Consider the following 20,502-nt stretch of genomic DNA (forward strand, 5'->3'; position numbering starts at 1 on the left):
AAGAATCTGGTTCTGCACGACCGGAGTAAACACATCGACGTAAAGTTCTACTTTCTAAGGGACTGTGTTGATGGGGGCAGATCGTCATCGAGTTCGTCGAAACTGGTTGGCAACTCGCAGACGTCCTCACCAAGCCGCTCAGACGACTTCGACTCATGGAGCTGAAGGAGATGATCGGCATGGAGGGGGTACAAGGGTTAGCAGTAGGATTAGGGGAAGATTGTTAGCTAATCTACTGTTACCTTATGTGAACACAGCAAGGGAAGACGACGTCGAAAGCCCCCCTGCTGTGATACTGTAGCCGCTGCAGGTACAGGCGCCGCACGGCTCACCTACAGCACTGTAGCCATGCAGTGGCCGGCGCAGAGTCAGCCCTGTATGTTATCTAGTTACTGTTACAGCATATGGGCTGTATTAGAACTAGGTAGATAGAGTTGTATAAATAGACTGCCACGGCAACTCAGTAAAGAGAGTTCAGATTTGGCATCACACAGACAGAGCTTCGGCCAACGCTGGTGTCTTGTATTGTGCGTGCTTGCTCTGTTCTCTGTTCTTTTTCTAGCTCTGGTCGTAGTGCGTGGCACGGACAACACCTACTCGTGGTCGGCACGGCTAATGGGTGCTCGGTAACACTAGCAGGTGCTCGACAAGATCGGTTGAATGGTTTACTCGCCTGAGCCGGTGATCCTATAGACCAACAGATTTATCATGCGGATGCGTAGATAGATTTTATCGTGAGTGCGTGAATATGATGAAAATTTAGCTATAGTTATTGTTTTTTTTGTCGGTGCCGCATCCACAAGTCATTATATATAGCAAACAAACACCTGGGAACCGCGCTTTATTTGCCAGGGCTAGCCGAACAAAACGACTGGGCCCGTTCAGGCAAAGGCCCTCAACGGATGTTACCCACCCCTCCGTTTCAAAATATCTATTATTTTTCTTTCCGATAAACAACTTTAATAAAATATATATTAAAAAATATTAATATTTATGATACATAATTAATATCATTGAAAAGATCTTTGAATCTAGTTTTTTAATAAATTTATTTTGAAGATATAAATATTACACGTATTTTTTACAAATCAAATCAAACTTTTGACAAAAAAAACTTAAAGCGACGTATAATTTGGGAGGGAGAGTAGACCGATATCAGTAGGCGAGGGTAGGCCCGTTTACTCGACCTGAAATTCCTGCCATGCGTTACAAACGGCGAGCGGGCAGAAGAAAAATAAAAAAAAAAGGTTTTCAGAATCGATGGGCTCTTTGTCATATTGAGCTGGTATATGAAGATTCAAATAAAATTACATTCAGCAATGAACAGCAATCCAAGTTGTCAGCACAGAAGTTTGCCACGACAAAAACGTGCACCGGAATCTGCTGAAATAAACTGCAACGAGATTCAAATATCATCAGAAATTAACAAGCAGCAGTTATCGTCACATGATCTTGCGTTGTGTCATTTGGTCTTTGCTTGCTTCGACAAAACTCTCGTAGAAATTCAGAAACAAGGCTGACACTGCAGAGTGGCATTCCAACTACTGTTACTTGTGCTCTTTAATTTCCTTAATGATACCGTCAGCAAGGGAATCTGTATCATAGTTCTTGCCATAAAACTTGACAAACTTCATCTCTGGGTTCATCAGGTACCTGGAAAAATGAGGAACCAATCAGTCAGTGTTTTGACAGAACATATTTGTATTGAATCTATCATAATGATAGCACATAGCAGTAACATCAATGAGTTCAAGCAGGATAAAACTACAAGCCAGCATGTAAAAGCATGTAATTTACAGTATCCAATATCACAAAATTTCCTACTAGATACTCACTGGAGCCTCGCAAGATAATATTCAGAATTGGTTAAAAAAAACAATAGCCAAATTAGCGGGTTTCTTCATTTTAGTTTGCATGCTGTAGGTATGCCATAACTTAAAATAATAAAATGACTTGAACTAGACCACCCCAATTGCAGAACATTATCAAAATCAAAATTAGCTAATGCCCAAAGCCATTGTACAAGATGGAGGAGATTAGAAATAGCATACATGACAATTGAGTGATCGACAAGGTAGTCAGAACCCTCCTCCTCTGTCTTCATATAGTAAACTCGGTAAGCACGTGCAACTTGTCTTACTTCATCTGTCGTGCCCGTGAGTCCTATCAGATCTGGATGGAACTCTGAATCACAAATAGTTCATCAGCAATGAGCAATCAAAAGAGTAAGATACTGCAAAATAATAAGAGATCAAAGGGCTACAATATTGAATGATTACAAGCATTAAGAACTAAGGGACAATTGCAAGCACACACCTTTAACATAGTCCCGAACCTGCTCAACAGTATCTCTTTCAGGATCAACTGTAATGAAAACTGGCACAACATCCAGTTTTGCCTTTTCCTCTGCATATAAGAACATATTATAATGACTGAAAAAATATGCTTAACTTAAACTATCTACTAGGTCCACTTGGGCGCTTCAGTGGAAATTTTCACCAAGTCCAGTCAAACAAAAATACATAACCTTATATGTACATCTCATTTTGGCTTGCCCATTTACCCAATTATTTGCGTACAATAATATGCCTTCTAGTTTCTAAGTGACAATATAATGCATATTATTGATAGACAATAAGCAGACACAACAGGATCTATGAGGATTCTTATATCCAAGGATCAAAAGAATCAAATTGACTTACTAATTTTGTCAATCGCTGCAGCCATTTTCTGGAGTTCATCTGGGCAAATGTCAGGACAGTGTGTAAATCCAAAATAAAACAGAGTCCATTTGCCCATGAAATCCTTTTCAGTAACAGGTTTTCCATCATGATTCAGAAGCTTGAATGGGCCACCAATGGCTGCAGTGCCTACTGATTGCCCAGGCTTCACAGCACTTGTTCGATTCTTCAATTCTGGGTAAGATGGAAGAGAAAAAAAATGACAAGATAAACAGCTATCAGAATTCAAGGAGCTAATACCTTCCTACTTCAGATAAATACTTCCAAAAGACACGTGTCCATTTGAAAAAAAAAATAGGGAAAGGTTTGAAATGTTCGCTAAAATAGTAAATGGCCATCTGTTTCTGAACCAGAGGGTAATGATTTTGTCATAGTGCAATGGTGTCAAAACAAAAATATAGTTTACAATATAAGATACAATTGGCACAAAGTCTTCTGACAATGGTTCCACCGTCCCTATAATGGTTTCTGGCTTTTTGCTGATGTCATTAGGAAGCATGGAAAGAGGAACAGAGACCTTTATATTGTTTGTTTAACAAGCTTAGTTTTCTGTTCAACTTTTTTATAACTGCTTAAAAGCTATGCATTTGTATTTACAGAAAAGCTAACAATAGTACGAAAATGCAAGCAGTGGTTACAAATGAAAATGCACACGAATCATTGCTAACCTATTTTTCTCATTAGTGTAGACTCTGGCCAAATTTGTTGTTAAAAGGCAAGCCATGTAAGGCAGGGCAAGCTTAGGCAACTGGCTGAGTTATGGTTCTCCATTTTGCATACAGCAATGAAGAAAGAATTGATGATTGTCAAGGAACGTATGAAACATAGAGTGGTCCTTAGATTGCTCAATCATGGAGGTCACAAATGCAGTAAGGTGTCTCCTGCTTTAATGATTTCATTCATTGATAGTAACCATCTTTTTCAACAAAACTAAAAAGAGAATTTTAAGAGATGTATATGCTCAACAGAGATTTTATGGAAGGGAGTTTCTAGCAAATCACCAATACAACTCCCCCAATAGAGTTGTATATTGGGGTGCACCGATATTGTCTTCTACATTTATTGGGGAGATGCTTTTGCAAATCACTAATACGGTAATTGGGGAATGGGGGAGCTATTGGGAAAGGTCCATCTTTCCCTCTATTTGAGGGGAGTTAGCGCGAAATATTGGTGGTCACCATTAAAAAGGGATGCGAAGGGGGATCTGTTGGAGCAAGAGGGAAAAACTCAGCTCCCCCAATACATTTTTTTTAAGGAAAGGGGATCTGCTGGAGATGTTTTTATATGAAAACGCTGAGATAGACAATGCTAGACATGAAAAGTAGGTTCTTGAAGAATAGATAAAAGCTCTAAAATTCCTAGTTCAGCACTCATAATAAGTGGACATAACAATAAACATGAGACAATGTGTTGATTGTGTGAATAATGCATTCCAGAAGCATCATGTTTTAGTAAGTAGGTATGTTGTATGTAGCCAGGTGCAACATTCATGAAGCCAAATCAGAAGCTATTAACATTGGGAATTAGTGACAGAGAAGCTGATACACTACACATCTACAATTTCAATTTCATTTTACATCTAACAGTTGACCACCAGCATGACACTTGAAGACACAAGGGTGCATGTCGAAACAACACCCACAGGCCACAGAAACCTTTGTTTCCAGAGCAACATCCCGAATAGCCATGGCATAACATTTTAGAAGATATTTTGAGTGGACTCAAGCATACGAATTCAGGATTAGACAGTTCAATAGTTATATGAAACAGCAGATATGGTAAAGTGGAGATATACACTAGATTGAACTACCACTTGAAATAACTTTGGAAACACCTAGTTACTGGACTGAACCCATGCAAACTATCCACCTAAACACCTAAGATTTGTTTACTGATTGCCAACATAAACTTTTCGGTTTGGCTAACTGATTTTGGTATTTACTCCACATCCAATATGCCTTGGTACAACAAAGACATTGAAAGATCTTCCTATGCACCGCTAAATGCAGTGCCAGCATAACAGCAAACAACAACTCACCATAGTAATCTACCTTCAATGTGACGCTTCTTTTCTTTGTCGTAGTACACAATTATCCCTCCTCCAGTCACGAGCAGTAGTAGAAAACTGAGCCAAGACACCGGCTGCAAGGAAGTAGCAAGTGCATAAATAAAAATGACCTAACAGTCTAGAAACAAGGTTTCGTGCCATATAAAACATTTTAGAGAAATCACGTTTAATTGCCCTGCATAAGGAAGGATCAAGTAGCATTTGGTACTGCAATCCATGACTCACCCCTCCGCGGACGGCTTTTCCGGCGTCCGCTTGCTCAGATTTCCCAGACTGGCCACCACCCCCTCCCTCGCCGCCCGCACTGCCCGCCGGAGGCGGTGCAGGGGGCTTCGACCCGCCCTGCGTCGCAGCCGAGGCGTCGCTGGCGAAGAAGCGCGCGCGCCCCAGGAACCCAGCTCCGAACATCTCAGCGCCACTCCCACAAGGGCGAGCGGAGATCCATCGCTCGAAGGAGGACGGGGGAGAGCCGCCGAGTACCTGAGGCAGAGCGCGACCAGGAGGGGGGAGGCTGGGAGAGAGCGCTCGCGAGAGGAGCGTGCGGAGATGGGACGCGCGGCCTCTCATCGCCGCCTCACTCGCGGCACCTCGCCGGATCGGGAATTGCTTCTGCTGCGGGAAACGGGGTGCTCGTCTCCGCGAGCTCGCGAACGCGGCTGCGGCGGCGCCGTGGGTTTTGAGGGGCTTTTCTATCTATCGAGTGGTTTCGCGCTGAGATGTCACAAATAAACGAATTAGGAACACGCATTACAACCTTATTAATTCTAGAAATCATTTCACTCAAATTTAGCTTTACAACATCACTAGAGTTTAGCTTAACTTGATATCTTAAGCCCTGCATGAACAAAGGCTAATTTGACTTTTTCAGCCCAACTAAACTTTTAAGTTCAATTTGGTATTGGTTGGGGTGCGCCAGGCCCTGCCAGCAGTGCAACGGCTGGGCGACGCTCGAGGGGCCCAGTGGCAAGCCACTGTGGTGGCCCCTCCCCCACAAAAAATAAATTTAATATCGAAGTGGGCACATGGCCCACATATCAGATATTAAACTGATAAGAACAGATACTACACTTGATCTTAGCCAAAAGGCCGAGAAAGGTATGAGTTGGGACGGAGCCCTGCGCCTTCTTTTATAGCTCGTTCGACCGCCTCACCCGCCTTCAGCTAGCGAGGTGGTCCTATCTGCTGGGGAACTGGAAGCGGGGCGGAGCTGCGGAGCGCAGCTGTGGCTCAGCCGTTCGAAGTTGGATGTCTTCTCGCGGCCCATTACGAAGGTTGCAGCCCACGCTGCTCGGACAGCCCAGCAGGTCGCCTTCTGCACTAGTACTCCGTAGGACAGGATGGACTCCGATCCGATTTTCCCTCATCTGCTCTCTCAGTTGCAACGAGATGATAATCACCAACCGAGGAAGCGACGATCCTAACGATGGTTCCTAAGCTCGAGTTACTGACTCACTTTGTCTTAACGATGGTTCCTAAGCTCAAGTTACTTGACTGACTTGTAAAACTTTATATAGGTTTATTGCATCAACATCTCAGCATTTTCCAAGCTAGTTTAAGCCTTATTGCTTTAGGAATCATCTCAGTATTTCCCAATCTAAGTTCAGCATTATTGCTTTAGGCATCGAGCTCGTACTATACGGACTCCAGGTGTCTAGGGCTACCAGCACGGTTTGTTTCCGCTTATAATTGCGTTTCTCAATGTAAAAACGAGAATCCCACCTGATTTCGATTTTTTTTCTACTGATCGCCGCTTCAGAAAACTTTGAACTAGCAAAATAAAGAATCCAGAATTGAAAAAAAAAATCACCATAGCATTAGTGCTGGCTAAGGTTAGGTTAGTAGCATTCCACCACCACCACAAGGATTTTCTCGAACAAAAGCGAAAGAGACTAGGAGGTTACAGGTATCAGATATTCAGATTCCTGTGACATACAAGCTTGCTGCAAACACAATATCACGCTTAATAGCATTAGAAGCGATCTCCATCTTCTTGAACAGCGCAGAGTTCCCCATGATGGAAGCTGCATTCCTGAATTCCCTGCATGTTTCGTCCAGACGGACGATTGTTCTTACAATGATCCCTTCAGATACATCAGTCAGCTCACATATGTCTGCGAAAGGCGTCCCCTGCATTGATGTAACAAGCGGCAGCGTTATAATCCGGCAGCATGCATACATCTTGGAGAAGAGTTCTCATGAAGTGATGAAGACTAGTATACCTTTGCCCACTCGTAGACAACCTCAACAAGGGCAAACTTGAGATTATCACGTGCATACTCTTCAGGGTCCACGGGCACCTTGAAATCTGCTTGGAGCTTTCCTAATTTGATTGCTGTATCATAAAGCCTAATAATACATAGAAAAAACACAAGAGCAAAAGATGCTTGTAACATCTCTTGTCAAAAAACGCAATCGAGGTTATCTAGAGAAACATAGCAGGAACCAAACTAGGGGAGCAAATAAATGTCTAACCTCTTTTTGGCTTCAGCCAGTTTTGGAGTAAGAGATGGTTCTGAAGCATTCCGCTGTTGGAAGACGAATGCAGACATAATAGCCACAGCTTCTTCAGGTTCTAGGTCATCCAGTTGATTTTCAAACAGACATTCTGTTGATATTAACTCCTCACCGGAGTTCATTTCACATGCTACTCGACCCTTAAGTTGCACAACTAGATCAGAATCAATGTAGTCGATTACCTTTAGTACATCAATCTGCAAAAAAAAAAAAAAAAAAAAAAAAAAAAAAAGGTGTTAGCAAAGTACTTCGAAGTACAGGAATGAAGTCAGATGTGGTTCACGGAATAAAATTTCATTCTTGAAAATGCTGATAATAGCCCTACAACCATTCCATGTTAAGCAAATTAAGAAAATGGGTTAACAACAAAAACACAAATGTGCAGCTTCCTGATCCTTTGTGGATTGGATGGATACAGCTCATTAACATATTAAGCCCAGCATTCAGAATCCATGTCCAAACTGTTGTCCTGGTACAGTACAGCAATAGAGCTGGAACCAGAAAGATCTCCCATGTATACTCAACCCAAAGAAATTAAAGAAATGACACTATTTTTATTGTTTTTCCATGTTGCAGAGACAATGGCCATAATCCCTTAGCCTTTTTTTTTTCTCTTCAAGCACACAATAGGACAAAAGACGAGGAAAAATGTGCATGAAGAAATCTTACTCTGCCTTGAAACTCCGGCATCTGTTGAAGTGCCTCGTCTGACACTTGGAATTGCAATTTATTCAACTCATCCTTGTACATCTTTTGCCCCTTCATCAATGATATATGCTCCTTCAGTTTTATACAACCATGGCACTTGTTTTCAGACATTTGTTGCAGTAGTCTGTGGTATGCATGGTAGCTTTTAACAAGATCCATGTCTTTCATTTTTAGATCTGTATTGCATTGGGTGGACACATTAAACAGCTATAAAGTATATGAATCAACTAGAGAAAGTCAAGAGTAGGGCACAAATGATGCACCAGTGCACAACAATGATCAGATTCCAAAAAAAAAAAGGTAAATAAAACATATATGCTTATATTACTAAAGAGCCCCTCCATCCTTCCCTCTCACTAGGGTAGTATATACTTTATCAGCAGGTTAGTGAACTTCACAGGCTATATACTAAGGAAAGAATTTCATAGACAGACGGAACATAATAGCACAACACGGATAGTCTAGCCATGCAGAAAATTTGTACCTTTTATTGCATCTAAAGCAGGAGGATACTTAGTTCCATCTGGTTCCTCCTTTATAAGCTGTTGGACAGTTCTAGAGTATGCAGCTTTGTTAGGATCCTCAAGGAGTCTGACTTGATCGATCTTTATTTTGCTGGTGCATATACTCATGATTTCTTTATTCTCAATTGCTCTTACTTCAAAGCCCATTCCAGATGCATCCCCCTTGTATGGTAGCTTGATAGTTATTACACCTGAACTTTTTCGTGAACTAACAGAAGAAGAGAAATATTCATCGTCCATGCCACGTTTTCCTTTCAGGGCAATAAATTGTCCTCCTTGAAAATCCCCAGGTCCCTTTTCATTTTTATTGAACTCAGGGGCTAGTACAGATGAACTGCAATCACCGGTCAATACCAGAACAACGTATTTCTTTAGCGTTGTAGATGGATTTTTCAGTATAACACCAAGCAAGTGATCATCATCCTGCCAATATGTTCAAATAGCAGAGGGTTTAAATGTGGAAAAGACGCAACTATTGCACATTAACAGTAACCTTTAGAGAGCAGTAGAGCATCATAGTTCAAAACAATCAGGCTTTTGTACATATGGTTATGGTGCCAGAACCTCCTAAAGTAGCTTACTTAAATTCCCTGGTCAATTTTAGTTATCAGAAAGAAGCTCTAAGGCAGTAAGCACAAGTTGAGATATTTTGGAATTAGTTCGGCTTGAACCAGGAATACGATAAAGATCAAGCTGATTTAAAGCTCAAGAATGATTCTTCATCGAGCTAATATCATGGTGTACGCTAAACTCACATGATTTTTAGTAATTCTCTTTGGAGCTTGGTCTCAGATATTTGATGCTTGTTTATCAACAGGTCCTTTTCCAACTTTAAATTGCTTTTGTTTCTTCTAATTTCCCATATTCTGTATGCACTACTTCTGTATGCTTGCTAAATACATACAGAAGGCCTAATAAAGACCCAAAGTGGAAGGCAGTTTTTAGTGAGCTTTATAGCAGTTGAATGGTGGTTAATAAAGTAATAGAACTAAAGGGCGTACCCAGCGCAGAGAGCTTCCGCTCTGTGCGGGGTCTGAGGAAGGGTGTCAGTGGTAAGCCTTACCCTCGCCTGTGCAATGCGAGGAGACCGCAACTCGAACACGGGACCTTCCTACATAAATAAAAATAATTGCAAAAAAGGAACTGCAAATGTGTGTAAAGAGAACCAAATACGATGAATACATACAGAATCAGATTTAACAACCACCAATCTCCCAGGCGTAAGAAACTGTTGAGAATTAGGCAGCTTCATAATTGCTTCTGTTATAAATTCCCTATGTTCCTCAGCTTCTAAAGCCATCTCATAGTATTCCTCAATAGAAGGCTCTCCTTTTATGCACCTGATAATCGAAGAATATATAATACAAGGCAAAGAGATTAAGAAAAAGCTAAGATTAGTGCATATAGAGATATTGGATACTAAACTTTTGTCAGTACTTCAAATGTACAATGAATGCTTATAAGGGCCTGTTTGGATTAGCTAGGGCTAGTTATTAGCTAGGGCTAAAAATTAGCGCAAATTAGTTAGGGTTGGCCAGCTAGTTGGCTAACAATTAGTTGGAGGCATGGCTAAAAAATTAGCCACCCATTAGCCCCCTGTTTGGATGGGCTAAGGCTAAAAATTAGCTCGCTAGCAATTAGTCCTGTGCATCCAAACAGGCCCTAAAACATTGACAAACGTATGACAAAGAAATTACGAAATAAACCTTGTTGCAACTTTATAGCAGACGGTAAAATGCCTACATTGCTAGTCTTCACATGTACAATGAATGTGCAGTTCTAACTTCTAAGCCTATCCAGGTTCAGTATCCACATTTCTGCAATCTTGTAACCAAATAATTATGACTACTCCTAAACTGCGCTATACAATAATACTACGAGATAACTAGATAGGTTACTTCTTGTGTTAATTTTTACAGAGGCTAGACTCTAGGAAGAAATGGCGTTTTCCATTATCAAAATTTTGATTTTTGCCTGTCACTTTATTGTGCTACAGCAGTGGTAGTTCCATGAAACTTTACTTCTGAGTTTTATATTCTAAGCAGAATTTGTGATTTCTGCAAGTGTTGGTATCCATTGTATCAATCAGGTAAAAATCAGTTAATGTCTCAGTGTCTCACTCTATTGTCCTTGTAGGTTGACGAAGCATTTGCAGAAGTAGCTTTTCTTTCTCAGGCAAATTCTTTTGAGCATGGAATTCGGCAAAACTTCTCTTGAGCATGTCCTCGACCTATGAGAAAAAATATGGTTACAGTATATTACTTTCCCTACGCGTGACTAAGGGTGTACACAATGTACCCTTCAAGTGTTTTTCAGAAAGTTGAACTCCTGTAATTTCGTTGCTTATAAGTAATGAAATTCGGTTTGTCCGTTGTGGAAAAAAGAAAAAAAGTGTTTTTTCAGAAATAAGAACACTGCGAATTTAGGTGAAGTACCTAGTTACAACATACAGATTGTGCACTTGAGATGAAAGTAATTATGCTTGAGCATGACTAAGGGCCTGTTTTGTTTGAGCTTCAGATTTTGGAAAAGCTTATTCCAATTTGTGGCTTTGAAAATGCTGATTCAAGATTGTGGATTTGAAAACCTGATCTCCAAAAGCTGACTATTGGAGTGCACATGCTCATAAAACTTACTTATATAACATAAAAAAGTGCGACCATATCCACCTAGAATAGTCAGATTGTATTATAGTAATTTAACAAGTTCTTATTTAGATCTAATTTAATTAACAGCGTTGTGTATTGAGTACATTTCAATTGAAAGTAAAATTGCTATAGCAGAATCTATTGTGTTTTCCTCCTTTGCCCATAAAAGATCAGTGCCAATTGTAACAGTAAACATCAAAAGACCAGTGGAATATACAGTATTGAGCAGATAGTCAATCAAAGACAGCCTTGGAACTCAGTTACGTTAAGGCCTTGAGGGTAGTGGTGCAGTAGTCTGATAAGGCTTCACCTGGTGCTCTGCTACCATGTGGCATTCCATGAGCCCAATGGACTATCATATAGAGCTAAACAGTACAAGGACAGTAATAGTATTGCCACAAATACTATTACACAACTACAATTCACGCAGATGCTTGGAATATGTAATAGGCTGGCGGTGATAGTCACTGACTTAAACTTTGAAGCTCGGTTGCGGTTTTCTTTTTCTTTTTTTTTTGGTTGTTACTTAGCTGGGTCGACTTGGAGGTCGCTTAGTTTGTGTAGCTGGTTGCGGAACACCGAATGCTTAAACTGTTGTTTCTGGTCCTTGTTATAATGCAATGACCGGGGCGTTTGGGCCCTGAAACTCTTAAAAAAATAGACAAAGTATTTTTAAAAAGAACATGAGCACTGCTGCAGGAGCAACATAAATGTCTTGACTAATTTTGTTTTCATTCTCCAAGGTTTCAAATGTGTAGGCAGGCCCAGGTACAGATCCACATTAAAATATGAAGTTGAGAATTGAAAATAGAAACATATCTAACCAGGGAAGCATAATGATATACCTTCAGTTCCTCCACACGCAGAAGATGTAATATCATAGTGTATGTTAATCGAAATTGAGATTCCAAACGAGTTGGTTTTCCAACGATCAGATTTTTCAAATCGCTTTCTTCAGGAATTTCATCACGACACATAATGATCACAGTACCAATGTTATCAAGTCCTCTCCGACCAGCTCGCCCAGCCATTTGAATATACTCCCCTGGAAGCAATTTTCGGTGTTCTTTTCCATCAAACTTTCTTAAAGAATCAAACACAACCTGTTGGGTCAAAACTGAGATAGGCTCAGAGCTAGCTTCATGATCATGAGTTTAAAAGGGCATGGGAAAAGCAAGTGTGACCTACGCACAGTTACAGTTAGCTCAGTCCAAATGTGCAGAAAGAAACAAGGAAATTAAGGCATGCATCTGTGCGTCTCAAGCATCTATGTTAAATGAGCTCTCTTTCCAACAAAGAAACACTGGGCAATGCATCAAGTGTAAGTGTAAGAACAGCAAACAACAGAATATGCGGAAAAAGAGACAAGATAAGTAAGAGCAAGTATAATAATAGGCTGTAAGCTGGCTAAATGTTGAGGTGGAGGAGAGAGGGGAGGAGAGAGGAGAAGCGGGCTATAAGCTTACAGCCGGCTTAGGCACAAGAACCAAGAAACTCTGTGAGAGAGGCAAGTGGGCCATGTATTAACAGTGAAAAGCTAACTACTATATGGCTGGGCTGAGAGAAGGCTGGAAGGTTACAGCCAGCAAGCCGGCTGTATTATTAGCCTTGCTCTAAAGGAATTCTGTTCCCATGGTTGAAGGAACACAAGTAAAATTAATATGTAGACAGTAGAATGCAAGAGGTACCACATAATCTAGAATTAGATACTAGAGCGATTTGTTCAAGATTCCAAAGCATTGAAACCCTAAATATAAAAAATAAATAGAATCTCACCGTTCTTGCTGGTGCATTAACACCCATTGCAAATGTCTCAGTGGAAAACAGTACCTACAATGAGTTCAAGAAGTCAGAAGTTCACCATTTGTTAATTACAAGACAAATGTACCAGAACATGCTATATTTGTCACTGGAGCGTTGGAAAAAATTAACTTTTCAGGAGCACTGTGATGTTATTAGGACTATCATTTTTCTGTTGGACTGTCCATTCAAGTTAAAGAACAACTGCGTATGGTATAGGTTGCTAAAGTTAGAGTCTGCATGACTGCAATAACTTTGGATAGGATGGACTAAGCCAGTGGCCACTGGTTAGCATTTACAATCTAAGACAAACAACAATACAATTCTTCCACCAAGGTTCGTACTAGGTACAGCAGCATCTATCATGTAATTAAATACCGTACATATACCAGATGTTCAAAGCATAACCTTGATTACACCACGACAGAATAGCATCTCAACAACTTCCTTCACAATAGGGAGAAGTCCAGCATGGTGTACTCCGATTCCTCTTCGCAGAAGGCTTTGTATTCCTACAACCTATCAAGGAGGTCAAAGTTTAAAGCTTTGAACTGATTAACAGAAGCATAGGTTTACAAGGTGAGGTGTACAGGACTAAAATTTGCATGTCACTAGATCACCTGTGGAAGGTTCCTATCAGATCCTTTAAGACGTGAAAACGCCTTGTCACAGAAGACACGTATTTCACTTTTCTCCGAACTACTGGTGAGATCAGCGCCAAACATACTATCTGCCGATTTATCACAGCGGTTCTTTGAGAAACAAAAAATCACCACCTGTTAAAGGACCATCTAAATGATCAGAAAGGAATTTATCAAATGTGAAATGACATGGTTATGATAAAAAGAGACAAGTCCATTCCCAAAATGTTGAGACTACTTGTCATTTTATAACAGATTGAGACTGCCTTCAGATTTCAAATTAAGGATCAAACGAATTCAGTGTAAACGATGAAAAGAAAAAAGGTCCAACAAAATTTATAATTGCATGATAGAGATATCACAAAAGCTATTATCTCACATACAGGCACAAGGGATTTCTTCAGAAGGTTATTCACAAGTGGCATCCAAAATAAGGTTTCAAATCTCTTTGGCCCTGAGGAGCTTTGTTGAACCATGGCTGCTCCTGAATTGGAATTGTGGTGCTTTGGGTACTTCTGATCTCTCCCCTTGTTGGATGTATCTGGATTTTTGCCTTGAGTTCCAGCACGTACTGCAGGGGTTCCTGACTTTGGACCAGATTTCACTCCAAACTTATTCAAATTTTTCTTTTTGAAAGCATCTTTTGCTTCTTTAAATCCTTGAGTAAGAAACATGTCCCTCTCACATATTTTGTACACTTCTCCAGAGTAGAACAAGCAATGCTCAAGCGGAACAGGCCTTTTGTTGGTCCTGGTGAACACATGATGACCAAACTGTGATCAAAATTATAGTCCAAGTATCCAAGTATATTCAATAGTGCACATAAGGCAAAACAAAACTATTATCGACTTAAATGGTCAGCCTGCAACCAAACCCCCTAAATTCTAGTTTTGTTGATCTGACCCCATATACTATCCAAATATGTATAAGCAAGTCCCTTTAAACTAAGTGTGTTAATTTTTGCCCCTCAACTGAGTTTGTTTTATTAAAGTATAGCCCTTTCAGTTGCTCCATTCAGATTTTGTCCAAATTTTTAACTAATATTCGAAGTGGTGTGAACACTATGTTGAATCAATCAAGGTTGGCATCTTAAATTCAAAATTCTGCCTAACTAATATGTAGTTCGAACACTAGGCTTTTTAGGATAACTACCACCAAGATGCAAATTGATGCAAAATCCCCACATTCACCAACACCCGCCACCCCCACCCCACCCCCAAAAAAAACCCATCTACTTCCATAATCCTTGTCATTTTGGGAAGCAACACAGTCTCCAGACATAGCTTTGACTATGATTTTAAATATTTATAAAAAATCAATAAATATAAAATTTCATTAATGTACTTTTAAAAACTAATCTACACATGCTATTGCTACCTCAGTGCCTTCAAAGTAATTTTTTAAAAGGCATCGATAGTCAAGTTCTAAAAATTTGAGCTTAATTATTGTCCAAAATGACAAGAATTATAGAACTAGAGGAGCACTATGATATGTTACCAGGCTTTGGCTTATTCCGTGTACCGCTCACTAGCATGAACAAAAGAGCTAATTGGATGACTCTAACCAGCCTAGTGACTAAACAAACTGACAATATAGTTCAAAGGGCCTGGAGTGTAATTGATTAGCTTAAAATTTATACTAAGTGCACTTACGACGTGACACGAATTTTCTTCTGCTTTGTCCGACCAATCCAGTCAGCAAATTCAACAGTATTTGGGACCTGAGAAGAAACAAATAGGGTTAAACTGCAAAGCAAATTTGAACAAGTGAAACAATACAAAGTTTTCGAACTTTAGATATTCGTAGAAAAAGGCCAGGTGTCATTCTGTTCTTTGAACCGATAGGGGGGGGGGGGGGGGGGGGGGGGGTGCCCTCCCTTTGTGTACTCTCTTCTCTCTTAATGAAATGATATGCAATTCTCTTGAGGGTTAGATAAAAAAAATATACAAAAAAATGATTATTTGCAATGCATTCAAATGGTAATTTGATATCAAATTATCATATAAAGTCATATTTAGAGGACCAATTTTCAATTATATTGTTTCCATGCAGTACTATTTGTGGTGGATACTGCCAGCCAAAAGTTGCACAATTAACATCAGCAGACATGTCACTTTATTGCATGTATATCAAGAAACAGGGTAATAGCAATATAAGACCATAATTGCATGCTATAAATCTTGGACAATCGCACTTGCTACCAAAATTCACCTAAGATCAGAGTTATGCGCCAACTATTTCAAAAGATCAAAAGCAACTGCAAATGGCATTAGGACAACCCTAACCCAGACACCACTAACTAGTTTCCATGCCATGCCACTCTAGAAACCACTCTACAAACTATCATTCTTACTTGTGGGCATTATTATTTCTTGCAGTTTGTGCCAATAGATAGATTATTGGACAAGTGTTCTTTTATCCTGTCTGTAGATGAGGACTGCTATTATAAAGGGGCAGCTTACTATACTGTTGTGGCCTTGTGGGTGCCCTTAGTATGTCATACTGTGCCTAGCTATTATTGAGCAACTGTTTCAACAGTCAGTACACAGAATGTTTGGTTGATAGTGAACATAGTGAGTAAAAGTGCTGTTTACGCTAAATCTGTACCGTTGCCGAAAGAAGAACAATGTTAATGTGCTTCGGGAGCATTATAATAACCTCCTCCCAGACTACACCTCTTTCAGCATCATTTACATAATGCACTTCATCGAAGATTACCTGAGTGTACAATTAAACACACATCAGCACTCACGATCCGTTTACAAGATTATAAAAGTGAAATTTGAAGGCGCAGAGTAAAACACAGTGAACAAATCATAAGTGATGGCCTACCCATTCAATATCACGTATAATGTCTGCACCTTTGTAGAGCATTGAACGCAATATTTCAGTAGTCATAATTAAGCAAGTTGCCTCTGGCCTGATGCTAACATCTCCTGTCAGAAGTCCCACATCAAACTTCCCAGAAAAATCTCTGTATTTCTGGTTGCTGATAGTTTTAATAGGAGCAGTATAGACAGCCCTAGTGCAATGCTGCAAACAAAATTATCTGTCATCATAAGATCAATGCTAACATTTTCTTTTTTATTACGGTGTGGGTTTAAATCAACTATTACGGTGAGGAACTCGAGAGAGTGCACTGGAGCATGTAATCTAAAGATCAATCTACTGAGAAAAGCAGAAATGAATCTTATCAGAAAGTAAGAACTGAATACTTCTCAAGGCAACTAAAAAAAGTAATGCTAAGTTAAAGATTTCCCTCCTAACATAAGCTGGGGGCTCAACGCAAGGGTTTAGAAGCTATTAAGTGTGGAAGATGCTAGGCAGTTTAAAATGAGCAAAATTACCCAAAAAGTAAGAAAGAGCAAATGAAATCATACTTTTGTTGCTAATGCGAATGCATACTCAGCAACAACTGTCTTTCCCGCCGAAGTATGGGCTGCAACAAAGACTGATTCACCCTTCTCGAGATAATATATAGCCTGTGCTTGGTAGACAAAAGAAATACAGATTAGCAACTATACCAAGCATTTAAAAACATAATTTTATGAGTTCAAAAGCAGATAGGTAGTGATACCAACTAAGACACCTTGTAACAAATAGTTCCCACAGGAAATAGAGGAAAGGGTATATAGGTTCACTAGATGTTGCTTTTCATTTAAAATTCATTGGTAATCTTGTATTCCAGGAAGGACAACCCTAGACTGGACTGGCTTTTAAACTTCTCACAGAGATATGCAAACTTGTGTTCTTTTAAGGAAATATCTAATGTGGTATTGCAACGCAATAGAAGTAAAATTGTTTAGATGATCGCAAGCTGAATGTATACTATGAAAGTATCTATGTCAGTATATGTCCTAATACAAATCAAGCTGCGACCAAGTGTATACCGTGAAGTAAAATTGCAGGCTAAGGATGCCAAACATAGACGAAGTATTTACAATTATAAGCATGTATTGTAGTGTGAATTTGCCTATCAAAGTTCAAGTTAAAAAAGCAGTGTATGCACTTGGATGATGTAGTATATGGAGAATACATTGAAACAGAAAAGGATGCATATGAGTACCTTACCTCCTTCTGGAACTTATCCAATTCAAATGGAAACTCGATTGCCATATCTGGAACGAGTTTGTAGAAGTTAGTCACTATGTCTTCATCCCCACCAACAAGTGCCCAAACCTATAGGTGAAATAGAGATACATTGGCATTATTGCTTCATCCATGATCTATAGAGAATTGTGAGACCAGACCACTTATCATTTCTGCAACACTATCCACCACTGAAGCTTACGGAACAAGAAGCACAGCATAGGAAGTGAGATAGAAGAAAAGGCATAAAGAGTGCTTACCATGCCATCCTGTGTTGGCTTCTCATCACCTGATACACCTGGTTGTCTGCCTGAAGCAGCCTGTACTTCGGAAGATAACATTTGATCCAAGTCTGTTTGAGTTTCAGGAACATCCCTTATGACATCAACTTCATGTTTCTCAGCATCTAGCGTTGTTATAGTCTCGGAAGCATCCTGCAATGCATCAACTTTTTGTTCGCCAATTTCTGCCAATGGAAAATGAAAAGCTTAACAAGAAACCAGGCTTTGGTAAATGAACTGAAATGCTAATGTCCTAGTAGCAACAGTGGTTATAATGTCCCATTATCTTTTAAAAAAGGGCGTACCCAGTGCTGAGAGCCCCCGCTTTGTGCGGGGGTCTGGGGAAGGGTGTTAGTGGCAAGCCTTACCCTCGCCTGTGCAATGCGAGGAGACCGCGACTCGAACCCGGGACCTTCCGGTCACAAACGGTAAGACTCTACCGCTTGCACCAGGCCCACCCTTCGTCCCATTATCTTTTAGCTATTACAATTTGCCAAGACAGTGTACTCATGTAACTTGAACATATGATGTATGAGAACAATAAAGTACCATTGATTCCTTCACCTTCAGCAGATTGTTCAACAACACCCTCCTGCAACAACTTGTTGGCAGCATCTTCCTCCCACGCTATCTTGAAAAGATCATCAAACTGCACAGAGTACTTTTCCTGCAGAACAAAGGGATAATCGAGACTACAACTCTACAATGGCAAAGTAAGCACAAATGTGGAATGTTCAAATGCAAAATATGTGCTCTGATTACCATTGTGTCATTCGATGATGGTGCAGGTTGCTCCTCTACAAGTTCTCCATTCTGGAAACACTTCCAGTGGCTTTTATACTCCTACAAGAAAAGTACCAGCCACCGTACAGTTTGGCACATCCACATCAGTGATCGTGGTTACATGGCGGAAGAGACACAAGTAAGGGTCAAACCTTCAACTGACCCAGCTCCAATCCCTTACGGAACCCTGGAGGAGCAACCTGCGCCGGGCCACCACTCATGAGCTCACGCACCCAATCACCATTCCGTGCACCCTCTGGGAACGCCTTCTCCAGGGCAGCCGCCTCAGCTGTGTCATCCTGCAGACCGCCCGGACGAAAAGGTCTGTTGTTGATGCTCCCCCTGACGAAGTCCTTCGCCGGACCAGGCATCCGAGGCGCCATCCCCCCGGTCCCTGAATCGAACACGTCGACCATCTCCATTTGCCCGGACTCAGGATCCCACACTTGTGACTCCGACGCGGACTGCAGCTTCTGCCGGCCGCGCCGGAAAGGCGGTACCCAGGCGGGCGCGAGCGTGGTGCGGGGGGCAGAGGGCTCCAACGGCGGCCTGGCCAGGGCGAACCAATCGACATCCCACACCCTCCCGCTATCGGCCGCAGTGGGGAGGTGCAGCTCGGGGTCGAGGTAGTTCCTCTCGAGGTACTCCTTCACGCTGCTCGGGCTCTCGGCCGGGTAAGCCGGCGGCTGCGGTCGTCATCGCCACAACGGTGGGTTTAGGGTTTTCAGGTTGCATTGAACGCTATGAGTGATTTAGGGCGAAGCGGGGATCGCGAGCGTACCAGGACGAAATCCGGAATGGGGCTGTGCGTGTGCGGGGTAGGGTCGAGGCGGAGGTGGCCGCCGTGGCCGGAGAAGCTGATGCGGAACGGCACCTCGCTCGCCGGCGAGGTGGCAGGGCCGTCCATGGACATGGAGACACCCGCGGTGAGCCGGCCCGTTACCGTTTCGTCGGAACTGGTTCAGCGGCAGCCAAGCTGTTTCGCCCAGTTTTTCTACCAAGCGGGTAAAAAAGAAAACTGTCTCAACTCTCGGGTTTCTGAAAACCAGTTTAAGTTTTTGTCAACTACTCCTGCGAAAAGTTGTTTTACTTAAGTTGTTTTTCAAAATAATTTTACCTTCACCAGTAAAGTTGCTTGTTGAGCTCAAACATTGCTCTATAGCCCCATTCGGCTTACTCCATATTTGGCTTGTTTGACTTCTTTTTTTAGCTGGAATAGTATTTTTCTCTCACAACAATTCAGCTAGAACAGTGTTTTCAGCTAGAACAGTATTTTCAGCCAGTTTCAGCCAAAATTCTCCCAGACGAACGGAGCCTATGAGTGAAGCAGACAAACAGGACAGAGATCTCCTAAATTTGAGAAAAATACAATCACCCTATTCACTTGAGCTTATTCGGCACTATTTTTCAGCTATGGAAAAAGTGTTTTCCTCTCACAACATTTCAACATAAGTGAACAGGGCCAGAAGCAAAAGTTGGACCAAATCTGAAGATTGGTTTCGAACCTAGAATCTACAAGTGGATTCGTGCAATGGCAGATTCAGACTTAGACATTTTGAGTTGATATGGACCGTCCATGAGTTTTTAATATAAAAATAAATGAAAATAATGTTTTGAGTCGAGCTCATATCGAGAAAGCTTTTTTAAACAGTGTTATCTCTGTCCATATCCTACCTAATAGGGTGAAGGCAGGGGCCAAATTTAC

The 20,502-nt window shown here is 41.0% G+C and overlaps 2 protein-coding genes and 1 non-coding gene across 5 annotated transcripts; all 3 read right to left on the reverse strand.

The window, feature by feature from the left end:
- Positions 1–1,232: 1,232 nt before the first annotated feature.
- On the reverse strand, positions 1,233–5,912 carry LOC136462747 (protein SCO1 homolog 1, mitochondrial-like). 2 transcript variants are annotated; one of them, XM_066461797.1, is made up of 7 exons: positions 5,630–5,912; positions 5,035–5,520; positions 4,793–4,883; positions 2,703–2,915; positions 2,317–2,406; positions 2,052–2,184; positions 1,233–1,653 (listed from the first exon to the last, which is right to left on the reverse strand). In XM_066461797.1, exons 2-7 carry the CDS (start codon positions 5,374–5,376, stop codon positions 1,548–1,550), a joined length of 975 nt encoding a protein of 324 aa, XP_066317894.1. In that variant the 5' UTR covers positions 5,377–5,520; positions 5,630–5,912; the 3' UTR covers positions 1,233–1,547. The 2 variants fall into 2 exon arrangements, with proteins under 2 accessions (XP_066317894.1, XP_066317893.1); XM_066461796.1 differs by lacking the exon at positions 5,630–5,912 and having other exon boundaries at positions 5,035–5,618.
- On the reverse strand, positions 5,712–5,908 carry LOC136468171 (U2 spliceosomal RNA). The gene has a single exon (XR_010761708.1). It is a non-coding gene; the product is annotated as a U2 spliceosomal RNA (small nuclear RNA).
- Positions 5,913–6,579: 667 nt separating the features above from the next.
- LOC136466686 (DExH-box ATP-dependent RNA helicase DExH11-like) lies at positions 6,580–19,778 on the reverse strand. 2 transcript variants are annotated; one of them, XM_066465172.1, is made up of 22 exons: positions 19,579–19,778; positions 18,950–19,483; positions 18,777–18,857; positions 18,579–18,681; positions 17,994–18,199; positions 17,716–17,823; positions 17,025–17,126; positions 16,477–16,677; positions 16,252–16,362; positions 15,297–15,364; positions 14,028–14,394; positions 13,624–13,779; positions 13,412–13,522; positions 12,980–13,033; positions 12,049–12,306; positions 10,676–10,785; positions 9,742–9,895; positions 8,516–8,978; positions 7,993–8,207; positions 7,282–7,520; positions 7,029–7,155; positions 6,580–6,936 (listed from the first exon to the last, which is right to left on the reverse strand). In XM_066465172.1, the coding sequence occupies exons 1-22, from the start codon at positions 19,708–19,710 to the stop codon at positions 6,724–6,726; spliced, it is 4,113 nt and encodes a 1,370-aa protein (XP_066321269.1). In that variant the 5' UTR covers positions 19,711–19,778; the 3' UTR covers positions 6,580–6,723. The 2 variants fall into 2 exon arrangements, with proteins under 2 accessions (XP_066321269.1, XP_066321268.1); XM_066465171.1 differs by having other exon boundaries at positions 6,581–6,936; positions 18,564–18,681; positions 19,579–19,777.
- Positions 19,779–20,502: the final 724 nt, after the last annotated feature.

Source organism: Miscanthus floridulus, chromosome 7, assembly GCF_019320115.1.
Source record: "Miscanthus floridulus cultivar M001 chromosome 7, ASM1932011v1, whole genome shotgun sequence".
NCBI classification, from domain to species: Eukaryota; Viridiplantae; Streptophyta; class Magnoliopsida; order Poales; family Poaceae; genus Miscanthus; species Miscanthus floridulus.

Bases quoted from the DNA above. Each gene is read 5' to 3' on its own strand.
- LOC136462747 (XM_066461797.1), bottom strand. From the start codon at position 5,376: ATGAGAGGCCGCGCGTCCCATCTCCGCACGCTCCTCTCGCGAGCGCTC. The intron at 4,884-5,034 runs GTGAGTCATGGA...ACTTCCTTGCAG, and splicing joins GAAAAGCCGTCCGCGGAGGG to CCGGTGTCTTGGCTCAGTTT. The intron at 1,654-2,051 runs GTATGCTATTTC...TCATTTTTCCAG, and splicing joins GTCGATCACTCAATTGTCAT to GTACCTGATGAACCCAGAGA.
- LOC136466686 (XM_066465171.1), bottom strand. From the start codon at position 19,710: ATGTCCATGGACGGCCCTGCCACCTCGCCGGCGAGCGAGGTGCCGTTC. The intron at 17,824-17,993 runs GTAAGCACTCTT...TTTCACCTATAG, and splicing joins AGCCAACACAGGATGGCATG to GTTTGGGCACTTGTTGGTGG. The intron at 9,896-10,675 runs GTGAGACACTGA...TTCGATTATCAG, and splicing joins CAACCTACAAGGACAATAGA to GTGCATAAAAGGAGAGCCTT.